General features: G+C 40.2%; 1 protein-coding gene across 1 annotated transcript; it reads right to left on the bottom strand.

Moving 5' to 3' along the window:
• Window positions 1–158: 158 nt before the first annotated feature.
• Window positions 159–14,591, bottom strand: LOC116298033 (eukaryotic peptide chain release factor GTP-binding subunit ERF3A). Its single transcript, XM_089031903.1, has 19 exons — window positions 14,305–14,591; window positions 14,011–14,091; window positions 12,273–12,348; window positions 11,425–11,552; window positions 10,922–10,955; window positions 10,713–10,790; window positions 10,365–10,410; window positions 9,710–9,844; window positions 8,947–9,005; window positions 7,887–7,982; window positions 7,459–7,523; window positions 6,230–6,311; window positions 5,711–5,804; window positions 4,757–4,837; window positions 3,610–3,711; window positions 2,613–2,684; window positions 2,021–2,110; window positions 1,412–1,580; window positions 159–902 (listed from the first exon to the last, which is right to left on the bottom strand). The coding sequence occupies exons 1-19, from the start codon at window positions 14,483–14,485 to the stop codon at window positions 856–858; spliced, it is 1,716 nt and encodes a 571-aa protein (XP_088888029.1). The 5' UTR covers window positions 14,486–14,591; the 3' UTR covers window positions 159–855.
• Window positions 14,592–25,532: the final 10,941 nt, after the last annotated feature.

Genomic DNA, 25,532 nt, shown 5'->3' with positions numbered 1-25,532 from the left:
CAAGAAATTCATGACCCTCCTATAAAAACAACGAAGAACTAGCTTTCTCCAACAGATTTGACCCTCAAATTCAATGATGACCCACCCCTCCATACCCCAGCCCTTCCCTCCCACTACCCCCCATCCTCCCTCAATAAAAAACAATATTTGGGCCAATATTCGCGTTTTTTCTTCACGTTTTCATCGTTTCCCCGCATTTTACTTTACCTTTTTCCATCTCACCAAAGACAATTATTCATGTTTACATACTACTTGGACATTTTTGCGATTCGTTTTAACTGATCTTACAAAGTTTTTCACGTTTGCCGTCATTAAATGCTGATTGAATATCCACGTTGGTGGTACATTTGGTTTATAATTTCTTTTCAATGAGGCTTGGATTTGGCTTCGTCTATCAAAAATAGCTTCAAAACCATTTTAGTTTATGTAGTATTTCTACGAAAGCCAAGCCACTAAAAGTCGTGCCAAGCTGCAGTTATCCGCTGAAACGCACGAATATGAAAAGCGCCATGATATTTAGTTTGCATAAATGTACATCTTTTGGCGACGAATAAAGAAAGACCTTTGTAAACAATAACCTAAAAAGTGTTTCATATTGTAGTTTTCAACTGCGATTTCTCTTTCACAGTATTTTGATAGTTGAGTGCATCTTTGAACAAAAACAATTCTGACCGATTTACAGGACAATCTTTAAACGCAACCGTTCAGAAATATCTTGAGCATTTATTATAACCGATGTACTCAGTTCTGTTTTCCTTTAACGGAAGTTCGTGCACTGCACAAGAATATTCCCCGAAGATATGTTTTTATATCTCTTTCCATTTGTGTTTTTTTCTGTTTTGGCCTTCTATTCTCTTAACCGGGTAACAATTTGAGGACTTTTCCCATGGCAATCGTTTTCCCTATAAATGATATAAATACATGATTAGTTATTATAGAGGGGAAGTTGAAACAATCATACACGCATTTGCATTATGTAGGAATCAAGGGTACAGTACCACCTGGCCTCTTCATCACTTTACACTGTGCTAATAGGCCTCTTAACCTTGCGTGTAGTATTTTTGCCACTGCATACCACGTGTTTTTCTCTCAAGAATAATATTCTTCGTTTGAGTAGTATCCATATTCACGTGTCTGCTCTGAAGATTTATTTGTCGTTTTGGCGTACGTAGAAAAGATAACTCATGTTATGGATTTATACCTAACGAACACAACTTAATATGATTACAAAATCTTTTGAAGTCTCGGCTAAAACTATTTCAGAAAGGTTTTAAAAAACTCTAGGGAAAGGCACGTGGTCTGAAATGGGAAAACATTACGTCCAAGATAAAGGGGTCTGTATGTTCATTTGAACATTCTTGAACAAGTCTTGAACAGTCTCAGAAGCTTTCTTATTAGGATTTGAACTCACCTTCGTCTCTTAGCGTGAATCGACCCATCTGAGGGAAATCGTTGAATTTTTCAATGCAGATAACTCCTGGTGTCTCCAGTCTTACGATTGCTATTTGTTCTTGTTTTATGAATCGCGGTCTCTCGCCTTCTTTTTTACCAGTTTTTCTATCGAGTCGAGCAATTAGGGCCTAAAAAAGCAAGTATATTTGGACTTTTAATATAATTGTCAAAGACCATTCGAAAAGAACCTGCTGAGAAAAAGGACAATGGTCATGATGTAGCAAGATACAGTATAGTAGTTGGTATAGGTAATGGTGGTTGGCGTGGCGTGGCGTGGTCGTCTGGTGTGGTGTGGTGTGGTGTGGTGTGGTGTGGTGTGGTGGTGTGGTGGTGTGGTGGTGTGGTGGTGTGGTGTGGTGGTGTGGTGGTGATAAGATTGTGTGAGATAGTGAGTATTCTTACATACTATTATGTAGATTAATTTCATTGAAAGTAAAGATTATCATAATACAATGATGATGGTGGTGGTGTTCATAATTATAATTCTGGTGATGGTGATAGTGATGGTGATGAGATGGTGGTGGTGATGCCTCTTATAGCTATGTATAGCTATGAAAAGATTTCTTACCGTGATGCATACTTCTTCTGCGACAGTATGGATATGTAGAACAGCTCGATAACCTGCACAGATAATAGACTTGTATTCCAGAATGACAACCTACACAGTAAACAAACAAAAGAGAATGTATTTTTCGTTAGAGTTTACCGCTTAACAGTGTAACCCTGATTCGCAAAAAATGCCAATAGAGTATATTTTTGCAGCACTTATTAAAACAATATCTTTCTATTAACTTGTGGTTAGGAAATCAATTCTGATTGGCCAAAGAACAACAAATGATTCATGTAATGTTTCTACTGAAAGTGCCCACGGTTTCTCGATGAGCAGTGTAGTATCATACATATCTACTTTTTTCTGATAACTTACTCCGGTTTTCGATATTCTTTAAACACGGTAGTTACAAGCTGCACGCTGTAACAAATCAGTTAGTGCCTTTTATGTTGTTGGCTGGCAGCAGCAAAAAACCAATATCACAACAAGCTGTTGGAATGTCCAAGTTCACAGAATATGGATAACCGCAGTAAACAGCTCAAATTTTCTTGTTCTATAAGAATGATTGTGATAAAAGACTGTATAGCCCAATTGTATAAACAGATCCTACCTGGGCATCAAATTTGCTGACTGTATGGCACAGGCTGTGAGGAGAGCACAAAACGAATCCCTGTGATACATCCTAATAATAAAATAACACAGATAATTATGCAAATGATAAAAAAGTGTTTGATAGATCTTTTTACTAAAATATCTTTTTACTGAAATGGTGTGCATCTTGAAATGTGGGATGCCAAAGTGGGAAAATGTAGAAAATTAATAAAGCATAGAGTGGCAGGTTTACATTTTCAAATAATTTGAAGTCTTGGTGTTTCACTTATTGTTCCGACTACCAGCAAATTCAATTGCTTTTTAGATCTGCTTCAAATTGAAAAGCAGAAAGTTATATAAAAAAGTAGGTGCCCTCTGCATTTCTTACCATCGTTTGCATTGCTACACAGCCACCCCAGACACAAATCGCATCCTGTAGTTAGACACAAATCGCATCCTGTAGTTTGCAAAAGACTGCCATCAATCAAACACCTCATTCTACTTGGATATACTCAAACTCTTTGCAATCGCTTTCGGAACTTTCCTTCGTGATATTTGACTGAGAAAGTTTGATAGAAAAGCCAACTCACTGGTCCAAACATGTATAAATGGCGTCAACATGAATGATTGACGGCAGTCTATTGCAAACTACACGACTCGATCTGTGTCTGGGGTGGCCACATAGTAATGCAAATGACAGTAATGTCATAATTAAAATAATAGAATTGAAGCTGCATAATCTCACAATTAACCTGCTCCAAATAGTAAACAAACAACAACAAAAGACAGGAAAATGCATGTACATACTGTACAAAATGTGGAACAATTGATGGAGGGATGGACGTTTGGGCAAAAGAATGGATTGATGCCATGCATCATCATCATCATCATCATCATGGATTGTCATCATCATCCACATCATTAACATCCTCATCACCCTCATTGTCATCTTCAACATCTTCAACATCATCATCATCAATCATCATCATTATTATTATATTAACATCTGAACTCACCTCTTCTTCTACACCTTTTAGTCGAATTTTGACATTATCCCCAGCTCTTGCTGTGTTCTTCTCTTCCTCATCATAGACAACAGTAACAATTTCTACAGACACCTGGGCAAAAACAAACAATGTTGCAATTGAATGAATCAAAATCATAATGAAACGATTCTAAGGGACCTCTACAATGTACAGCTTAACACCCATTTAATAGAGCGTTTTCACGTGACATCACAGCGACCATTAAGGGGTACCAAAACAATACATTTTCTATCCTCCGGGAATTTATCTCTATTTTTATGCAAAAACTGTGCAGAAAGTTTCTACTGTTTATTGCTGCCTTCTCGCGTGAGTGAAAACGTTCTATACATGTAATGCTGCAATGTTATTTTTGCATGATGGCTAGGTATTAATTTTAGTTTTTGTTACAGTAAAAAGAGGTGTGTTTTTTTTTTGTGCCCACTGGTATGGGTGTATAGGTGCAATTTTCAAAGTGTCACTGAGAAAAGTTCAAACAGACATGTATTAATTATCTCCAACAGTTTTTGTCATCAGTGTTGTCCACTGTTGTCATGACACAGCATAGAAAGTACAAGTTTCTTTTTCGCTGACAATGCAAGAAACTTCACATAGACTTTTGTCAAGCGGCAGCCATGTTTATTCCCACAAGCATTAAAGCCTTTATTTTTCCCAGAAGGATTAAAGCCTTTATCTTTAGGCATTCAAACTCATCCCAAAGTGCTTGAATGGAAAAAAAGAGCTTGAACGCAAGGCTACAGTAGCTGAGCAAAAATCTATTATACCAGTCAACATGGGTGACAAGTGAGAAAGGTCTATTGCAAAGCAAGGTAGAAGGAATCCAGAAATCTAAGAAAAGGGCACCCGAAAAATTGGCATCACACCAACCTTACAAATGGCTATGCAGGACTAAACCAGACAAGGTCTAGGGGTATACTCATGACGAGATTATTATAATATGGCTTACAGACATATTATTTTCTGCATTCTGAGGATATACATGTATGAATCCCAAACTAAAAGGGGACTTGGACTCATTGAAAATCTGCCCTTGGCAGGTTGAGAAAAAGTAAAGCATATATTGACAGCTTTCTTTACCATTGAATTTAAAGAAGGAATTGCTATTGTTTGTATGTATTACCTTGTTTGGCATCAATATTAATGACTGTCCTTTATTGATTGTACCAGATTCAAGTTTTCCATATATAATAGTTCCCATATCCTGAAAATAAACATAACAAAGTAATGACAATTATGTTAAGAAATATTAAAAAATAAAATATAAATATACAAAAATTTATTCATGAGCTAGGAAAGTACAGAAATAATTTATCATTGGTCACTAGCTGGGATGATATCTTGATGATCTTTTGATGTTTTGCTGATTTTGAAGCCAGTTTGGAGTTTCTTTACACAAAACATCAAAAGATACAACAAGCTATAGAGGTAAGTCGTTTTTATTCTTAAAAGTACTAATTTTACATTCAAAGCACAATAGTGATGTTCACATTCAATAGCACAGCGCACTGATTCTAAAAATAGCTTAAAGATTCAGACAAACATTGCATTCTGTTTAACCACTACGAGGATTATACGGATCTATACGAACCGATTTTATTATTTTTACTTAAAGTTACAATAAATAACCCATGAAAACCAAGATCAACTGCGATCGGCTGTGAAAATTATCTGCTGAAAGTAAACTTGTAAGTTTGTCCAAATTTCGCCTTTGTCTTCGTTTTTATGACGTCACGGTTGCGCTGCGCTATTCAAATATTACAACACCACAGAGGAAGTGATTGGGCTGCCTGTGTGTACACTGACAATAATTATTCAGGGTTAGCCTCATTTCATTATCAAGATATTCACAATTAATGGTAGAGTAAACAATGCACAATTTTAACCATACCAACTGTTTGAAATTTCAAAGTTGCTTTAATCAATAAAATGCATTCATGAATATTTTATTGAAAACCGATGCTAATCCTGCACCACAGAGAATATGAAACTACATGTACAGTAGGTTGTTAGAGCGGGTTATAAATGTAAGTGTCCCTGATGTCAGTATACATGCAGTATTGCATGTCCAACTCACTCTGTATTTATCTGCTATGGGCAGTCTCACTGGACCATCAACTGATCTGTCTAGTGTTGGCAGCTCATCGATATATGTTAAGAATGGTTTCCCACTGGAAAATAAATAAATAAAAATGAATAGATAGATACATCGTAAGTAGCAAGAAAAACAATTAAAAACCTGTTTTTAAGGCTCTGTGAAGTAAGCACTAAAGAAGTGTAAGAAAAATCTGTGTAAGAAAAATCTAGGCAAGTGCTTACAATGCTTCCAAAGTGCTGTAAAAAAGCTGTTTTATTCCTTTTATTTCGGTATTGATTTTATTTACACAAAAAGAAAGACCATCACAGGATATAGCAGCACATCACATAATTACTTCACAATGTTATATGGATATTCAACAAATTTCCAATGGTTTAGCATTCAATGTCCTTTTATTTACCACGATACAGCATAAACAAGTCATCAGAATATTATGTAAACATATGACGTAAACCAAGATTGAAACATGCCATGCAAATAAGTATACTCGTATCTTACCTATACCATGGACAAACTTTAGGATCCACAGGTTCTTTAATATTAGCTCCTGTTAACCCTGAACATGGCATGTACATTATATCTGTAGGGAAAAAATTATCATAAACATAAACAATTACATCTTATGTTAGTTATTAACATCTCCAAATCTATTAAGCTTTAGCTGTTGTATCACAGCTTAGGACAGTCAGCTTGGATCTCTGAAAGATAGAAACTACTTTGTTGCAGACATCAAGTTGTGAATAATAATTTGTTACCCCTTTTTTATCACTCTTTTCTTTTCTAAGTACTCATCGAGACAACAGTCGCGACTGGGAAATTGGGTAATACACTTTGGTCAATCAAATGAATTGGTCGGTACCTTTACATTCTCTGATTGTCCGCCGTGTATTGCCCTATTTCCCTGTTGTGACTGTTGTGACTGTTGTGACTGTTGTCTCGATCAGTGCGTAGCAGTGAAAAGAGTGGTAATCCAAAAAAATTTTGGAAAGGAATAAGGGTAAGTACAAGTAGTGCGTATTTTATCAACCTGGATGGTTATGTCAGCATAATCATACATGGGTAGCATGTGATCAAGTTGACCCATTAGCCATAACGTTGATTGACATTGCAGTGACTTCAATCAATAAAATTAGCTTGGCTCTGTTGCTGACCAAAGATAATGCTAGGATAGTCACCAGAATGGCGTGTTAAAAAGGGTTAAGTCATGAACTGCATAATATTATATAGGTGGCCAGCAGGCAGACAACGAAGGGGAAAGACGACAATCTAAGCCCATTCACTGATACTCTAAAACTGAAGGCTCCAGCCCCATACAATGTATGAGTACAGTGATCAGGGGAATCTCAAAAATATTTTACATTCTACTTTTCTATTTTATTTACATTCTATTTTACATTTGTGAAACTTTCTTAATGCAATAAAATGTCCTGAATGGACCTTTTTCAAGTTCCAAATTACCATTGTGTCTAATTACAAACTCATTTACTCAGTGTGGAAACTTTCACAAATGCCAACAGTAAAGTAAAGAAAACACAGCTTCAATAATACAAACACTTTGAAATTCCATGGACCTTCACTGGAACACATGAATATTGTACACAAAATCAAGGCTAACCCTGAGCAATGTTCAGAGGATTTGAAACTGGGGTATTGGGAGTTTTCAACATTTAATGACAGAAGCAAAGGTAATATAATGAGGATGAAGAAACAATTTCAATAGTATTCACCTGTTTTAGGATTAAATCCTACTTTCTTGAGGAAAGGTGTCAGTTTGACCTGGATATCCTCATACCTAAAGTAAAACATTATACATATCTATAAGCGTACTGTAAAATATGATAAGGATTATGCAATAGACAGTTTTCTCAAGTTTGCATACACATCCCGATTTAAGGAACTTGACAGGCCATGATACCAGAATAGAGTATTATCATGCATTGCTACGAAAAAATTTTCGATAAGAATTCATAAAATTTATTACTCTCCTCTTTAAATATAAAACTGTCTTCTCAATTATACTGAATTTGCATTTTTCAGTTTTGTGGCCCGTCAATTTGGTCAAAACAGTCTATTGTCAGAAAGAAGAAGCAACAACAACAACAACAACAACAAGAATAATAATACAGTATGTATGACTTGTACAGTTATATTTCACCTTGTAGCATCCCATTCTACTGTAGGGTCATCCATTTTGTTTACCAACACAACCAAGTGTTTGACTCCTGCTGTCTTGGCTAACATAGCATGCTCTCTAGTGAATGAAATTTGTTACAGTGTTAGTTATACATTAGTCAAAGAAATACCAAATTCTTTCAAAGGGTGGGGTCAGGAATGGAGTGAAAAAGGTATATACTTATTTCAATAAAGTTAGTCACCAAAAACCTAGAAAGCTGTGATTGCTGAGAATCATGGGAAATATTTTATATCCAACAATTAAAGTTTTTGACACAAACTGCAGCAGTTGAGGATGCTCAGAGGAAGTGAGACTGTAACTGGTAGAAGATCTCAAGTCCATCAACAGTCATCAATCGGTTGAAACATGTAAAATGTATCTACCCATAATCCTTGTCGGTCTCAGCTTTGTAGTTTTTCTGGTGACTAACTTTATTGAAATAAGTGTATATTGATTTGAAGCACTTTCTTTACCATCAATATCAACCTCTACATAGTGAGAGTATGAATAATTTCTAGACCTGAATATTTCCCTCGGTTGATGTATGCCCATAAGATGTCTAACTCACTTTTTTTATCTCACCATTCATTTTTTATCAATATTACCAATTTCTTAAGTTACAAGTAAATAAATAAATAAACTTTATCTAGAGAGGGTGACATGTCTTGGAAAGAGATGGGACCGCCATTTTATGTCGTCATCTGCAACACTAAGCCATCCTACATGTAAGTACGGTTCATATGGTGCATAGAAGTCTCTTTAAATATCCTATTAGCCTTATAAAAATGGCTTCCCTTTACTTTAAGAATCCGGATTCCCAAGAACCTTCTGACCATGGATAGCTGTACATGTATGTAGAGAGGCAGTCCATTGAATACAGAGCCTGAAGTGAGTATTGTGTGTAATGTCTAGACTCCTATAAGGTGTATCCAAGGGACTCACATTGCTCCAAAACTGTACATCAATAACCTTCACTATATTTGCACTGCATGAACTGCAACTTTGACACTTGAATACAACAAAAAAGTACAAATCTTGTTACCTTGTTTGACCACCTCTTTCAAAGCCTGTTTCAAATTCTCCTTTACGAGCAGAAATAACCTGGGATTGAAAACAGAATATTTGTTGCTTTACTACTGTACTTTGAATTTTAAATCTGAAACCAATACAAAACTGTAAGCAAATTGTTTTTGCACTGCATTATAAGAGACATCAAAAACTCTGCAACAATAACCAGCAATCACTGTCATGTTGCCATAGGCAAACTTTGATTCTAGATCAACAAACCTTTTAAAAAGAGCGCACATGTCAAATGATTTGAAAATGATAATAAAAAACAGTAGTAAACCTAGTTGGAGCAGTTAATGCAACAAATCAATTGAAAGAATTAAAGAATTATACACTGCAAAAAGAGTACATAATTTATTGACTTTTTTGGAAAGGAAAGGCCGAGGAATTATTACTTTTTCACACAGTTTTTAAATGTTCTAATATTAACTTAATTGTAAAGCTATTTTGGGCGCAATCAAATACACCAAGGTACATGACATGTACCAAGTTTATGAATGCCATCTGCAGGTGACATAATGGGATATTTTGCCACAAAATTGCCAAGAACTGATTGGAAAACAGAGAGGGGGGAGTATTCATGGACATATTCAGAGATAGAAAATGTGGTGCATTGTGGTGTACCTTGGATACAAACATCTTTTGTTCATTATGGCTCGTACATGGTGTTTGAACCCAAGCTAGACCAGAATGCATCAGGTTTATCAAACTCAGAAAAGGCTTAAATGTATTCTTACCAAGACACCCAAATCAGCTTGCGCTGCTCCACTTATCATGTTGGGTACAAAGCTTTTATGACCAGGTGCATCAAGTAATGTGAAATGTTTATTCGCTGTATCAAAGGCTGCCCGGCCCACTTCTACTGTTTTGCCCTAAATGAAACAAGATCAAGAAACAAATTATAAGCATCCATTTTTGGAAATCAAGAGCAGTATACATAGGGTTATTGCACTCACCCCTCACCTCTAGGGTCTTGGGTTTGATTCCCAGACTCGGCATCACATGTGAGTAGAGTTTGTTAGGCCTCTCCCTTCATTCTAGGGATTTTCTCCAGGTTCTTTGGTTTTCCTCCCTCTGCAAGACCTTACACTTTCTAAATTCTAATTTGATCTGTGAGTTAGCAGTGTTTTGACTGGCTGTCTTTTGTTCTAAACAGGTTTTCACAGATGACACTGCATAAAAGGTATTGTGCATTGTTTTGGTACTGGATTTGAAAAACCTGTTAAACTGGTTTTTGTGTAAATGTATCATAATGGCCCATGCTAATTTTTAGGTGTGGGAACAGCTATCTCATATTGGTTAATAACTTGAACTAATTGATTTCTTCCAGTGATGTGGTGCGACAGTACATGGAAGCAGTGCTCATTTTGAACATGAAAAAATTATACTCACTTTATCTCTTTCTTCTTGATTCGTGTCAAGGGCCCATGAAAGGTACCTAGCAAAGGATTTTTAAAAGATTAAAATGTGCTTGAAAGTCGTATTTATCAGTACATGCATGCATCTTGGCATATCTCGGTCTTGACATATACTGTAAGGCAAGGCATACATCAGACCAATCACACTGAGCAAGAATGTACTCTCTATTCACTGAAATAACCCGCAACTGGCAGACCAATCACATTGGGCAAGAAAAAAATTAACCAATCAAAATCCTAGAACAAAATTCTAGGAAAAAAAAACCATTATCAACTTGAAGTGTTTACAGTTCTAGGGCCCTTATAGTAACATAATATTTACCATGTTTCTCTGTTTTTTTCCTTGGCTTCTCGTTCATATTTTTCTAATGTCCTTTTGTCTACTTGTCCTGTCAAATACCTGGAACAAATTGCAGTACACAAACTGGTGAATTTCTCTTTATCATACTTTCAAGATGAAAAAGTACAGTACACAGAGTATGAGACACTTAAACCATTCCAAAATTCAAAATTCTGTATTGTTGCACTTACATAACATGGCCTCCAATTGTTGACTTGCCTGCGTCTGTAATAAATAAAAGAAACATGGGTAAATATATTGAAAAATTCTAAAACTGTCACACACTTCAGAAGTCCAACCCAAACCAAACAATTTCATCCAACCCCAAAACATTAATTTCTTGCCTAATCTAAAGGGCAGGGCAGTTTGTAAATAACTTTATGAGTTCAATAATTAAATACAGTCAAAGACATGATGTGTTATTAGTTGATTATTGGATTTTTGATCATTTCAACAGATGCTGCTTGGTATGGACCTAGTCCACCTGGGGCGTAATATTTTGCCCATTTCAAACCATGTGTCATTCTCTCGAGAATAAGATTTGTTTGGGTTGTATCCATTTTCTTGGGTCTTCTTATGTGCAACTGTTAAACAAAGAAATGATACTCTAGAGAATGACATATGCTCTGAAATGGAAAATCAGTGGATATTTGGTCTATTGTTGCTCGTATCCACATTTGTTTTTACTACATACCAACATGACCAATGAAGATAATATTCACATGTTCCCTTGCATTAGGTTCTTCCTCTTCTGGTATTTCTTTTTTCTTGGGTTTTGTAGTTTCAGGTTTAGTGCTGGGTTTGTCTTCTATTTCTTTCTCTAAATTACAATTGTTAAAAAATGATTCAAACAAAAATAATGAGTGCTTACTTAGTATCACAAGCTGAAAAAATAACCAAGCTCCATTCAGTAAAAAACCAATTTAAATAGCAAGTTTTGTTTTAAATTTCTAAAGTAAATGTGATATAATCTATTATCACATACAGCGCAAAATTACTTGATGCTGATTGGCCAATGAAGGAGGGATTTTTTCCATAATTTGGGGGGCCGAATAGCTAGACAATGATTGGTAGTTCAGTTGCCTAGCAACGCTCATAAACTGCAAACTTTTCTTTTCCAAAATGGCTTCCCGTTTTGCATAATGCCAATTTGGCAGACGAAGGCACCATGAGAAAACAAAAGGATTTGGCTAACAAATATTGATATTGATAATGATATACATGTACTTCATAAGTTTTCAAATACAGTAGTAACATGGCTCAAATGACCATGCATAATGGTGGTCCTTCATTTAGAGAAAAATAAGAAAAAATAAAAAAATAGAAAAATAAGGCTGATGTATTTATTTTTATTTGGTCACATCTTTGAGATGACTCACACTGTTAATGCAATACATTATTGAAATCAATACATGGATACTAAGAATTTTATCTGCGAGGAGCAATAATTATAAAAGAGCTTTTTGTCCTTGGAAATGGATCTCAAATACAGTATTTGCCAATGAGTATAAGATGTAGCCATGGATCAACAAATCTTACCATTCATCTTTTTCCACTTTCTCTTGTTTTGATTTATCCTCAACATCCTCATTATCCTCAACATTGTTGGTTGCTTCCTCTACAAATGGAAAAAATATATGATCATAATTGATCATCTTTGACCTGACCCATGATATTCAGGCATTTTGATGTGTGACATATTTTAGCATTGATAACCAAATCCTCTTTAGTGGACACCCCACTATTATTGTAAACACTTATTTTCATTCTGGTGAACATTAAAATTTATTGATATACTGGGCTTAAAATAACAGCTGCTTGGACGCTGGACATGGTAATAAGCCAAAAAAAACGTTTGGCAAGACATGCTGCCTTCCAGACCAAACAAAAAACAAACTTAATAAAAAAAGGAAAGATTTATTGGTTTCAAACATAGATTTTATTAATTCTGCTTTTGTTTCATTTTTTCTTAGTCATACACAATACTGTAAATAATAATTTTAGTTAACAATATGTTTGTGGTTAATCTCATACTAGGAACATAGAAATTTTTTTTTTCAACTGCACTATTAGAATATTAACATCACACCACAGCCATTTATTGGAAAATATACAAACTATGAGTGCAAGCATTTAAATAGCACACACTAGCGAATATAATTTCCTTTGTTTATGTTTCAAACTGTTACCATGATTTGACGTCAGGACAAAAAAATTGTTTTCAAATATTTTCATGCAAGAAGTACAGTAGGAAAAATCAAAAAACCTGGATGGTGAGGTGAGTCATTTATATCAGAAATCTCTTTCAGTGTCTGGAATGACTAATTTTTTACATAGGAATTTTGACGTTGAGGGCCTGCCCACTGAAATTTTACTTCTCGCTCCCCTTGATCTCAAAATTAAATTATCTGGTACATTTCAAATTTTTGGTTGTCTGCAGAGAAAAACCAAATTCCAGCGGGTAACTCACAAGTACTGAGTTCATTTAATTTTTAAAATGGCAACAAACAGCGCCGCAAACAAATCAAATGCAATCCGCCACTGTGTATTCAGAAGTCAGAAGTACTGTACTGTATCCTTACCACGACCACCTTATTAATCAAGGGACTAAAATAGCATGGTGTGTATAATTCTAAAAGCCTTTCAGAGTAGACTTAAATAAACAATTCTGTTTAATGTATGACCACAGCATGAACTGTCAAGATGACTTGACTGTTTGCCGTTTGGCTGGACAACTGGCATTTTCGTCTGATATCCAGCAGTTATTTTAAGCCCTGCATACTGTACACTAAAATAGCCTCTGGACTGATCAAAGTCAGTGCACTGCTAACTTGATCTAATGGGATAGGATGAGATGGCCTATAAGTGAAATTGTTATACCAAGTGTCAAAGTCCACTTTTATTCTCTTCTCAATGACTAAGAGTATGCCACATGATATGTGACGTTCATAAAATGTCACAGTTTCCCGGAAACCGTTCTGAGCAGGAAACTTTATATTTATACTTCCAAAGAATAACAATTCTGGTAGCAAAACTTCTTCTTCTTAGGACCACAAAAACACATTGTTTCCTTAGGTCCCAGTCAATGAGTGTTAATTTTTTTTTCCCATTCACTCTGTTTACACCTCCCCCCCCCCCCCCCCCCCCCCCCCCCCAAAAAAACGAGAGAAAGAGAAGCTACACGTAAACAATTACACACGATCTTAATCATTCAAATTGGAATTTACTACAATTTCCTTCTTAACTCTCAAAACAAGGAAAAATCTGTCAAAAAGCTTACCAATGGGAACTTGAGAACTTTGTTCGTTCTTCTTATCTTCAGTTGGCTCTGCAGCATTAATACTCGAAGGCTTCTCTTGTTCTTAAGAAAAAGAAAACAAAGATAGTAAAACTGAGTTTTCAAAAAGAATATTTTGAGCAAAATAAGGATTACACTCTTCCAAAAACATAATTTAAGGTTCAAGTAAAAAAATGAAATTATGGGGAATAACAAGATAATTACTCACGATTGAAAAATCAAAGTAGACAGATGAGACAGAAATAATATAACAAAGTAATTAATTCTTTCGTTTACCTTGTGGCTGTTGAGATTTCAAAAACGAAGGAACGAAGACTGGAGCATTAACGTTTGGTACAAAAGGGGTAGCATTAATATTGAGTCCTTTAAGTTGTGTCGAAGGATCTTCTCCTGGCCCGGGATCTTCGATCGAATCCCATGAATCAGGAGCTGATGAGTCCTGTGTCGACGACGCCATGGCTTAATGATATTTACTAAAAAGATCAAGGCCAAAAAAAGAGGTTTTTAAGAATTTCTGTCCAGTTGATCGTGTTTCTTTTTGAGCCACGAGATCGATGGTGCAATTTTCGCACGCCGGTAAAACCAATGAGCATGCGTACTACAAAACCGCTGACCACCGATTCGTGGACTCGTTGTTAAAACTGACCGCATCGCGTCTAAAACGTGTGTCATATTACAGTGCATTCAGTCACACTGTTGAATAGTTCGATAAATTTCGTCATCTCAATTAGTAAAGTAAGCGCCAAACCAACGGTCATGCAAATCCTGGGGTTTACTTTACCAGAGATTAGCAGCAGTAAGGGGGATTCGCGACTGCTGTTCAGAATACGCCGGGGATTATCTGCCCCCACGTAACGGCGGCCCCCTTGGGAATTATCTGAGCCAACTCTACGGACTTTTAGGCAAATATCCGATTTGTCCACCTTACCCGTACCAAACCCGTAGGCAGTAAGGGGGACTCGCGGTCACCATTTGGAATCGCCCGGGAATTACCCGTGTTCTGTTATATGCTGCTGCTATGTTTGCGAAGGTTAAAATATTTGTGTCGCAAACGGAGGATAAAATATTCCTTAGATATAGATGGACACCATCAAAAGCATTAGTAACAAGACTGTGCGCCGACTGCGAACTCAGGTGCTGGACCGCTTAGACGCCGACTTTGCCTTCACAACGTTTATGGAGGGAGATACGGATGAGACGATGAGCGAGGAAAGAGCAGAAAGAATAATTGGCTTGATGCCCGAAGGTAATTACCGCCTGGAGTTGACGTTTATAAAGTATTTAGACGGCGAGTGGATAATAGAAAAGGGCAGGAATCCAATACGGGCGTCTGGCAAGAAGGACCTGTTCGTTTTAAACAAGGACACGCGCCCTGGGGCGCTGGTGGGCATCGACATGTTGTTCTACGAAGTTGCTTACCCGGTCACCGTGGTTATTTACGGTGCGTATGAAATTAAGAACCCGGACGTTAAGAAGCTCAAACCAATGCGGCATCCGGGTAACTGCGTGGGTAAGTCAGTTAGAGAGTTCTTCGAGGATTCCTCTAGGGGAGGTAAGCTTACGTTGAAGAGAAGAGAAGCCATCAGGAAATGGGAGCATGCTACTCGTAGGGCAGGAGCCACCATTGAAAACATCAAGAAGTTAGAGGTTGCTTTAGAAAGGCGCATACACGTGAAAGACATCACCGACGGCTTCATTTACTCCGGGACGCACAAGTATGGGGGCCGGGGTGCGCCTATCGTAATTTACCAGCATAACGCACATGCGTGGAGGGAGTTAAGGTTCCCAAAGAAGAAGGAGACGCGCGTTTACAAGGAGTCGCCGCTTGCAGAACTAATGCACGAGAATTCTATTTGGTTAATGGATGCGGAGGGAAGTCAATTTATGACCCAAGACGGCACCTTGTATCGTCCTGAAGTGGAACAGCTGCGCATTCAAAGCGCCTGTGAGACTTTAGGAGAAGACTTCTCCGACGAAGTGCTTAGCAGTCGCAGTTTGGACTTCTTAGCCGCAAAGAAAAGAAACGGGTGGAAATCCACACCGGAGGAGTTCAAAGATATAGCTAAAGCTTGTGTAGAACACGGTCACGGTGGTCTGTGGAACATGGAGTACGATGAAGACGAATACGTGTCGCTGGATATGAAACATTGTTACCCTGCAAGCTTTAAAGGCCTAGGAGATTGTAAGGAATATTACGACCGTTACGGACATCCAGATTCGCAGTTCTTTCGTGTTGCGTTGGATGGTCACTACGACGCACCGGCAACGGGGTTTGTACGGTTGACCACCTGGAAATTAGCAGCGGGTCTGCACCCCATAATCTATGCGTGGTATGGGAAGCACCTGCAGGAGAAAGAATGGATACCGGTGCCCCTATTGAAGTTCTTTGAAGAGCGCAAACTTTTAAAATACACAGCGCATGAAGCCATACTTTGTCACAGCGCCTTTACGCAGTGGTTACCGGAGCATAACCCCACAGCGCGCGTGGTCATAGGTAAATTCACGCAGGGCGCAAAAGAAGGTGAAAAACATATGCAGCGGCGCCTAATAACGGACGAAGGTGAGCTAAGCTTCCTCATCAAGCGCGCGCATGACAAAGGAACGATGGTGTCTGTAGAGAAATGGGACTACCTAGTCGACGATAAGCTGCACGAATGGAATGCGCTGTGTTATTACCAGGACCATCGACCGCAGTATTACCATTTGCGTGCCAGCATGTTAGCCTACGCGCACATTAACCTATTAGCGATGCTCCTGCGGTTTGACAAAGAAGACATTCCACGCGTAGCCACGGATTCCTTATACGTGAAACCGTACGTCTTAGAGAAGATGAAAGAATTCTACACAGAAGACGAGTTAGCGGAAAGTGGCCAATGGCGCGTCAAAGACGAAGAGATCAAAGCTTGGAGAGGCCGCGTAGAATATCACGGAGAACACACCCAGGGCACCGTAACGCCTACCAAAGAGCCTCTACCTTCAGTTGCGGACCCTATTTCCTACCAACGCTTCTCTTACCTCTACGGTACGGGAGGTAGCGGTAAGACGACGCGTGTGTTAGAACTCTTTCCTAAGATAAAGGTGCTAACGCCAACGCACCGTTTGGAAAGAGAACTCTGCGAAATGGGCCACGACGCACAAACCTACCACAGCTTCTTTCGTTGGAATGGCCAAAAGTGGGTACCAGAAGCCATCCACGACATACCTCCGGTGATACTTTGGGATGAGATTTGCACCGTTCCTTTAGAAATCCTTCAAGAATTCGTAGAATTCCTCCGTGGAAAGTGTCAAGTAATATTCGCCGGAGATCCATGCCAGCCTCCTCCAATAGCCGGAGAGATGCCCCACGAATGGCTGAAAGATTTCGTAGACCATGCGGAGGAAATTAACACCGACTACCGCAGTAAGGATCAAGTAAGAAACCTGAAAGCAGAACTTCGGGGCCTCAGTGATGCCGAGCAATGCAAAACACTGCGCAAACGCGTACGAGTGAAGTCCTACGAGGACTTCCTTTACACGTGGCATCCTAAAGATCTGGTGCTGAGCAGCAAACGCGCAGCACAGTCTCGCATACAAAAGGATTTGCTAAATATACACCGAGAGCGCTTCCCTACGCATCCCGTACCTGTTTGCTATAAACCCCACGACACCCGCATGCAAAAAAGAGACGTCTGGGTACCTGGTACCGACATCCAACTGCAGAACGCAGTAACGCACGATAAAGCCTGGGTACCCATAGAAAAGGTGGAAAAAATAACCTCCCATCCAGACTGGCGCTTGGGTTATTGCATGACAGTCCACAGCGCGCAGGGGCTTACCATAAAAGAAACGCTGTGGATCATAGACCAGCGGCTGTGTTGGAGCAACCTTATCTACACCGCCGTAAGCCGTGTAGAATATGCCAAACAACTAAAAAGAGCCTGGGGGCCGCAACTGCGTTACGACCGCACCCCAGAAGATATAGCAAAGGAGAACATTGCCAAGAAACTCCTTCGCTACAAGCGGCATGACGAAGAAAAGAGTACGGATCCCCGCTATGCGGGGGTCAAATTCGACCTATGCGTGGACGACGTCTATAAGAAAGGGGCAAGGTGTGCCAAATGTAACATACCTCTACTATGGAGGTTTGACCCAAATGACGATCAGCAGTTCTCCGTGGATCGTATCAACAACAAGCGCGGCCATTGCAGAGGCAACGTAAGACTGACATGCCTAGAGTGTAATCGGGCGCGTGGAGCAGCACTACTCTGAGTCTTTGGGGACTATGAGCAGCTCTTCCTTGACAAATCCGCGACTTGGGCCATCTAGGTAATACAACACAGGTTGCCCTTCCTTGGTGACGGACTTCGAAATCTCATACGTTTCCAAAGACCAGTTAGGATCCGTGGCTCTCTTACTGCCACCTTCGAGTTCCCCCGGCTGATAGAGGTATCTGACCACTATGTTGCGGGGTAGCTTTTTTTCCTTCAGTCCGACCGCCCTCAAACTTCTGACGTAGGACTTGTGTTCCACGTGTTTCTTTTTTATGGCATCCCTGGGTTTCATTCCCGTAGCCCTGGCCGCCTCGTTGTTCAAAGCCGCGACGACCTGGGGGAGCCTCTGAGTCCATTCCCTGTTGCGTTTGGAGGGATCTTCCAGCTCTTTCCAATACTGGTACCCAAAGAGACGCTTGGCCAAGGTCTTATTAAATCTTTCGACGATGCTCTGACCCCTGTGGTACTCTGCTTCGGCTCTCCTAATCTTAGTGTCGTGGTCTTTCAGGGTCTTAGTAACCACGCCCATGAACTCCGTCCCCGCATCCACTTGCAGCAGCTTAGGCCATTTCAAGACGCGCTTATAAATCCTACCTAGGGCTTCTGCGACTTCCCCAGAATCCTTGCTGGTTATGGGTTCGGCGTCCTTATATCTGCTTGCGATATCAACTACGGTCAAAGCGTACCTATAGGTCTTCTTTCTCACCTTGTCGTGCGGTAAGAAGAGCAAATCCGCCTGATGAACTTCATTGGGGTCATTAATTTACGGTGAAGCTGGGCCTGGGAATGTACTTAGGCACGGGAAGATAAACCTGCCAGAGGGTTTGTTTTCTTAGCCAGTTCTTAGCCGTTTCTTCTGATACCCTGGCCGCGGTCGCGAGTTTCTTAATAGCTGACGCTCCTCTCCAATAGCCTTCGGGCCCATAGTAAATCCTTTTAAGTTTGTCCTCTGTTCGACCCATTATATGAATTCCAAAACAAGATTGATCTTTCGCCCGTTGAAATCCACCGTCTCTCCGTCCACTTTAATGGTGATGTTTATGCTTTCTACCAAATTAGACAAGTCATAGCTTAAAGAAATGGGAGTGTATTCTACCAGGTCAAATGGATTACCTTTGGGTAGAAACTTGGACATAAGAGAAGACTTTTCTCCATTGTTGTAACTATGAACCAAGTCGCAATAGACTTCGTAAGAGGATGCGACTTTCCATTTCACATCATATGTACTGCCGCTATTTATCGTGGTACTAGTAAGGCCCAGGAGTTCTACCAATGAACTGTCCTTTAAATTAGCGCTTCCACTATTTTTCTTGAATTTCATTTCATGGGGTAATCCTGTGGTAAGAGTATATCCATGCTTTGCTAGCTCCTTAGCCAGTGTTATGGGGGTGTAATGGGAATCTGGTATTTTTGGTTTGGTGCCGGAAGTTTCGATGACAAAGCCATTAATTAAATTATACCAAGAATTGTACAAAGAGCAACTAACCAACCGAACCTTACAGGCTTTGATGGGAGGATTCAGATAAGTAGTAAAGTTATTCTTGTCGCTTTCCAAAAAGACGATCATTATATTAGATACGCCAAGGCCACGCCTCCCGCCAGCCCTGCGACTCCTACGAAGACCAACTCACTATCTTTTTGTTTCTTAGAAGGCTGATAGTAATTCTTAAACTGAGGCTTTCTTAACCTAAAGTCGGGGTGTGCTTGCGCATAAAGTTTAAAGGCGTAGTCCGTATTTTCGAAGTTCTTATCCGCCTGCATTTTGTCTTGGTAGTTCTTGTCCAACCAATCCCTGTAAGCTTGTCTTTTTTCATTCCAAGCCGCCACGTCTCGCTGATATTTCTCCAGCGCTAAGTCGTGTCTCTTCCTCTCAGCGGTTAATTCTCCGCTTTTGTCACCTCTAACTAATCTATCCAAATACTGACCACCATAATTAGCTCCAGTGAATGCTAAAGCTGCAACAATTCCGCCTACGACCACGCTAGCCATTTATACTAGACGCAAGCAAAGCTTACGTCGTCGGCAGGTACTTTTCCTTCCGTAGGTAATCCTTTAGCATGATAGCCCCGCCTACGGCAGCGGTCATCTTAGCAAAGTTAGCGAAGCTCTTGCTTGGGTCTTCAGTAAAGCCTTCTTTGAGCACTTTCTTGCCTACCCAACCAATACCCGCAACGATGGAAGTAATAATAGCTGCTTCTTCAACAGTTTTCAACAACGCGGTCGACATTATATTACAAAGCGAGAAGGTTATTACTCCATTTCAGGGATCTTACTTTTTCTAACAGCCGGTTCCACAGGTGCGTGCACGGGCGCGTGATATGTTGGTGGTTTTACCTTTTTTGTAGCCCGCCATTGTAAGTAGAGGCTGCCTGCTGCTATAGCAACTCCTAACGCGCCAATGACGTACCCAGGATTAATAAAGGATTCCTCTTCCTCCACCTTTTCCTCTTTTTTTGCCTTGTTCTTCCTGTTCATCTCCGCGAGCTTCTTTCCGGCAGCAACTCTGCCTGGAGATTTAGCTTTGGTAATTTTCTGCTCCTCTTGGGGCTGCTCTACCTTTGTTTCGGTGTCACTCATTTATATCTAAGGACTTGAAGGACTTGATAAGTAACTTAATAGGACCTGGGTAAGTACTCGAGAATGACTTAAGGACGACTTGACTAAGTACTTGAGAATGACTTAAGGACGACTTGACAACGACTTGACTAAGTACTTAAGGACGACTTGACTAAGTACTTGAGGCGACTTGATCAGGTACCTCAGCAAGTGCTGCTTTGAAGACCTCCTCGACTTCTCTGTCCTTCTTGAAGTCCTTCCAAGATGTTCCGAAGGAACCTAGTACCTCCTTCAAGTCGACGTGCTGAGCTACGTGAAGTGCCGCAGAGGCGACTGCCATTAACTTACCGCACTTCAAAGACAACCACCCGCAGGTTATTTTAAGTTCTTGGGATATGACATAGTCATCTCTTATGTCCTTCCGCAGTTGCTCCACGTCGTCTATGGGCAGTGCAAGTCCAAGCAATTTAGTCGCAAGTCGGATAGCGGAGTCTGCTACGGCGTCCGTGGTCTTACTTGCAAGGGCAGCCTCATACCTCTTATGGAACTTCTTAACTTCCTCTTCTGACAACTTATTAACCTGCTCATGGGGAAGTTCCTTGCCTATCATTTCTTTACACTTCCCCGAAGACACCAGGATATTAAGTTGTTCCTTGAGGTTACTTTCATCTAACTGTGTGGGGACTTCATCTAAGAGCTGCTCAATATCCATATATGTTAATGGAATACGGAAACCTCAAAGAGAAGATCATCTTGGAATGTTGGTGCGTTTTTAAATGCCGCATGTATTCATGCAACTGTTCCTTGCTTATCTCACCGCCGTAGTCGCTTAAGATGGTTTCCAGGTCACTCCGACTCGGAGTATAAAATACGACAAGTGAACCTATGTTTTCCCTAAAAGGCTTAGAGACGCTGGTAAGTTGCTGGGAGAGCAACCAAACGCTGATATTGTTATGTCTGCCGCTAAAGGCAAGCTTCACCAACTCCGAAGTGCGTCTTTTTACGTCGTCCCCACAGGCAATGTCATCCAGTATGAGGAGTGTCTGTGTATCTTTAGGGAATTGTTTGTGCCAAAACTTAAGATGGCTGGATAACTCGTTGGGGTCTAAGATATCTACAAAGAAGTCGTCATCTTTCACTCCTATGCCTTCCCAGGTGCGGTTATTCACGTAGGTGGGGCATAATAGTACGATGTAGTCGAAGCGGTATCTAAAGGGTCCTAATAGCTGCTCCACTACGAATTGGGTCTTTCCGCAGCCGGTGGGTCCTACTATCAGAGAGTTGCAGGGAATATGGTTCGGATCCATTATATATACGATGGACCCAGTGGACGCAGTAAGAAGGATTGCCGGCGACGCAAAGGATAAAAAAGACACCATAGAAATGCAAAGGGAGGAGATAGACCGGCTGCGAGAACGCGTGCAGGAATTGTACGATGAAATGTGCGGTCTGAAGCGTGCAGAACGGTTTGGCGCGCTGATAACTATGGCAACGTGGGCTAAGGAGTCCGTTAAGGACTTCATGCGATATCCCCCGTAGAATGTTAACAATAAGGTTAAATCTTTGTTAAGTATGTATGGAAACTATTTAAAAAGTGTCTTAGAACGTTAACAATAAGGTTAAATCTTTGTTAAGTATGTATGGAAACTATTTAAAAAGTGTCTTAGAATGTTAACAATAAGGTTAAGTATATGCTATTTAAAAAGTGTCTTAGAATGTTAACAATAAGGTTAAGGATGTACTATTTCAAAGAGTGTCTTAGAATGTTAACAATAAGGTTAAATCTTTGTTAAGTATATGCTATTTAAAAAGTGTCTTAGAATGTTAACAATAAGGTTAAATCTTTGTTAAAGGATGTTAAATGGAGGCTAAGATACAGTTAAGTATATATGGACTGTTTGATGTGTAAAAAGGTGTTCAGCACCAAACAAAGACTACAATACCACGTTCGTCGCGGCGTTTGTACAAAGAAGCCAATTAGTAAGATTTGTAAGGATTGTGGTAAGGAATTCAGCACCGTTCAAAAGATGCAACAACATCAGGATAAACGCATTTGTGGGCTTTGTAAGGACTGTAATAAGGAATTCCACAACACCTCCGAAATGCAGCAGCATCTGAAAAGGGGCGTCTGTGATCAAACCAGACAGTGTAGTTTCTGTAATAAGATACTTAGTAGTCGTCAACGTTTACAGACGCACCGGAGAACGCATGAAGTGAATTATCGATTTCTCTCCCGCGCTTACGACTTGGAAGGCGTGGATTGCTACCAATGTGCGGATTTGATGTGTCGCTGCCCGCATAAAGAGGATTACTTAAGGAATCGCATAGATTACCATAAGAAGATAGTCCGTACTTTCCCCTCTTTTGAACGCGCCGAAGGCGTTCCGTGGACTAAAAGGGAGTATTGGAGGCAGGAGTGCGATCGTTGTGGTTGTGTTAGAGAAGAGGAACATATCTTCAACTGTCTTAACAAAGATTTAACCTTATTGTCAACATTCTGAGACACTTTTGAAATAGTTTCCGGGGTGTCTTAACAAAGATTTAACCTTATTGTCAACATTCTGAGACACTTTTGAAATAGTTTCCGGGGTGTCTTAACAAAGATTTAACCTAAACGTCAACATTCTGAGACACTTTTGAAATATATGATACGCAATAGCATTTCTTGGGGCCTTTAATAGTAAAGCAGGGTTTGCGCAAAGAGTCTCAAATCCCATCCTTATTTTTCTTGTTGTTTGTTAACAATCAACAATAAAAATAAGGACCCCTTTTAAAGGTATATGCTAGCCTACGCAGCCGCATTCTTTGGAGGATTCCTAATCACCCTTTCAATATATGGACTGTATTACGTGCGAACTACCAAGCGACTGCATAATCCCTGAAACCCCCGCAATTCGTGAGGAGAAAAAATACACCTGCCTTCATTGTGGCAAGGTATTCCCCGAAGGATCCTTTGTGGGGCATTGGTGCTCCGCGGATCCTAAAGCGCAGCGGACTTTAGCAGACGCGCTAGTAAGCTAATTATGCAGAGGACTCTCAGGCTCATACTTGACTACGTCAAATACCCACCTGCCATCCTTTTTACCATGACTCATAACATGGGTAACGTCCTGCCCTTCGATGGCGTACCTTATTCTATCGGGCGCCCAAAGGGTGTATGTTCTTTTTTTATTCTTTAAGACCAAACGCAGGCGGTCCAAGTCTTCGAAGACCACGTAATTCTTTATCTCGTAAATCTCCCCCACGGTTAAATCCCTCCAGTGTGTTTGTATGAACTTTAACTTGTTAAATTTATCCTTATCCATTATACCTATGGAATATTCTCAAATGCTTTGCCAGAGTCTGCGCGCTTTTAAAGCGCTTGCAGCACCACCTACATGGCAGGCGAATTCCTTGTGCATACTCCGTGATCTCCCTGCAAATGACATCGTAGTCGCTGCTAATCATTACCTTATAACCGTTTTCTTCATACCTCTGTAAGAGGCGGCGTTGATCCTCGGATAATACCCCGTTGCCTTTTGGAGTCTTCAGCTCGATGCAGAAGCCGCGGTAATGGGTGTGCGCATTCAGGATGAGCAGGTCGGGTTGCCCTCGCTGATATCCTTTCTGCCAGCACTTTATGCGTTTACCGTCCGAATCCTGCAGTTCGCCTAGACCAGGGGTCACGAGCATTTGGGGGTAAAACCTGCGGATGTAGTCTACTACCTTTTTATGCAGGTCGAATTCATTTTCGATTTTGAATACCAACTTGTTTGGACCGTCGAAGCGCTTGTCTATTGCATATTTACCCGTCTTACGCAGCGCGGGTAGGACTTCCTCAAAGACCCAATCGCGGAACTTTATAGCCTTGGGTAGTTTGGAGCTAAATATCAGTTCGTACAAACCAGGTTCGGATATAAACACGGAATGTGGTTGCGTAGTAGGGGAGCGGTGATTTGAAGCCCCTTGTAGATCAACCCATCTTTTCTGGTATTTTTCAGATACGTGTGCTCTAATTGCATCTCTAGGGCGCTCATAGCCCAACGCCAAAGCCACCTCCTTTCCCCTGAAGTACAGTTTGTCGCCTTGCACTATGCATTGCAGTTTGGTTTCGTTGTTTTGAAATACGCGAAGCATATTATACGTAAGGAATATTTTATCATCGATGACTTCGTTCCTCAGTCATCCTAGTACGCGACGCTCTTTAGCTGATTCATTTCCACGCTCAGTTGCGCGTCAGACACGACGAAGACGTAGCAGTTTATCTTGTCGCCGTCGCTCGCACTGGCGTTCTTGGTGCGCTTGATCTCCAATGTTATGCCATCCTGCGTATTTACTAGACGTAAACCCTGACCGTGCATAGATTCGTCGTTAATGGTGCGCATGTCGATCCACAGCGCGTACTTATCATTAAAGAATTCCTCAGGGCTAATTTGGTCGCCATACTTGCGCATTGCCTCCCTGTACACGTCTGCGGGCTTTATCCCCTGGGAGTAAACCTTGTTTGGGACTCCGTTGATATTCACGCCGACGTTAGTAATGTTGGGGTTATGAAAGGCCTCGGAGTCGCGCTTGCCGGCTTCGTAGGGCTTAGCAAACACCAGCATTAACCCCGTGAGACTTCTTCGGGGGAGGTTAATGCTTTGGTTGATAACCTCATCCGTCTTATCCAAGAAGCTAAACGTCTTATACATTACTACGTGGTCGTATAAGAATGCC

The sequence above is a fragment of the Actinia tenebrosa genome, unplaced genomic scaffold (genome assembly GCF_029948245.1).
Source record: "Actinia tenebrosa isolate PJP-AT-01 unplaced genomic scaffold, QUT_ActTen_1.0 PGA_scaffold17__23_contigs__length_9995812, whole genome shotgun sequence".
NCBI lineage: Eukaryota > Metazoa > Cnidaria > Anthozoa > Actiniaria > Actiniidae > Actinia > Actinia tenebrosa.
The sequence above is the reverse complement of the archived record's forward strand: the minus strand, read 5'-3'. Positions and strand labels throughout refer to the sequence as shown.

Bases quoted from the DNA above. Each gene is read 5' to 3' on its own strand.
- LOC116298033 (XM_089031903.1), bottom strand. From the start codon at position 14,485: ATGGCGTCGTCGACACAGGACTCATCAGCTCCTGATTCATGGGATTCG. The intron at 10,411-10,712 runs GTAAATATTATG...ATCCTTTGCTAG, and splicing joins GAAAAAAACAGAGAAACATG to GTACCTTTCATGGGCCCTTG. The intron at 7,983-8,946 runs GTAACAAGATTT...TTCATTCACTAG, and splicing joins GAAAGAGGTGGTCAAACAAG to AGAGCATGCTATGTTAGCCA.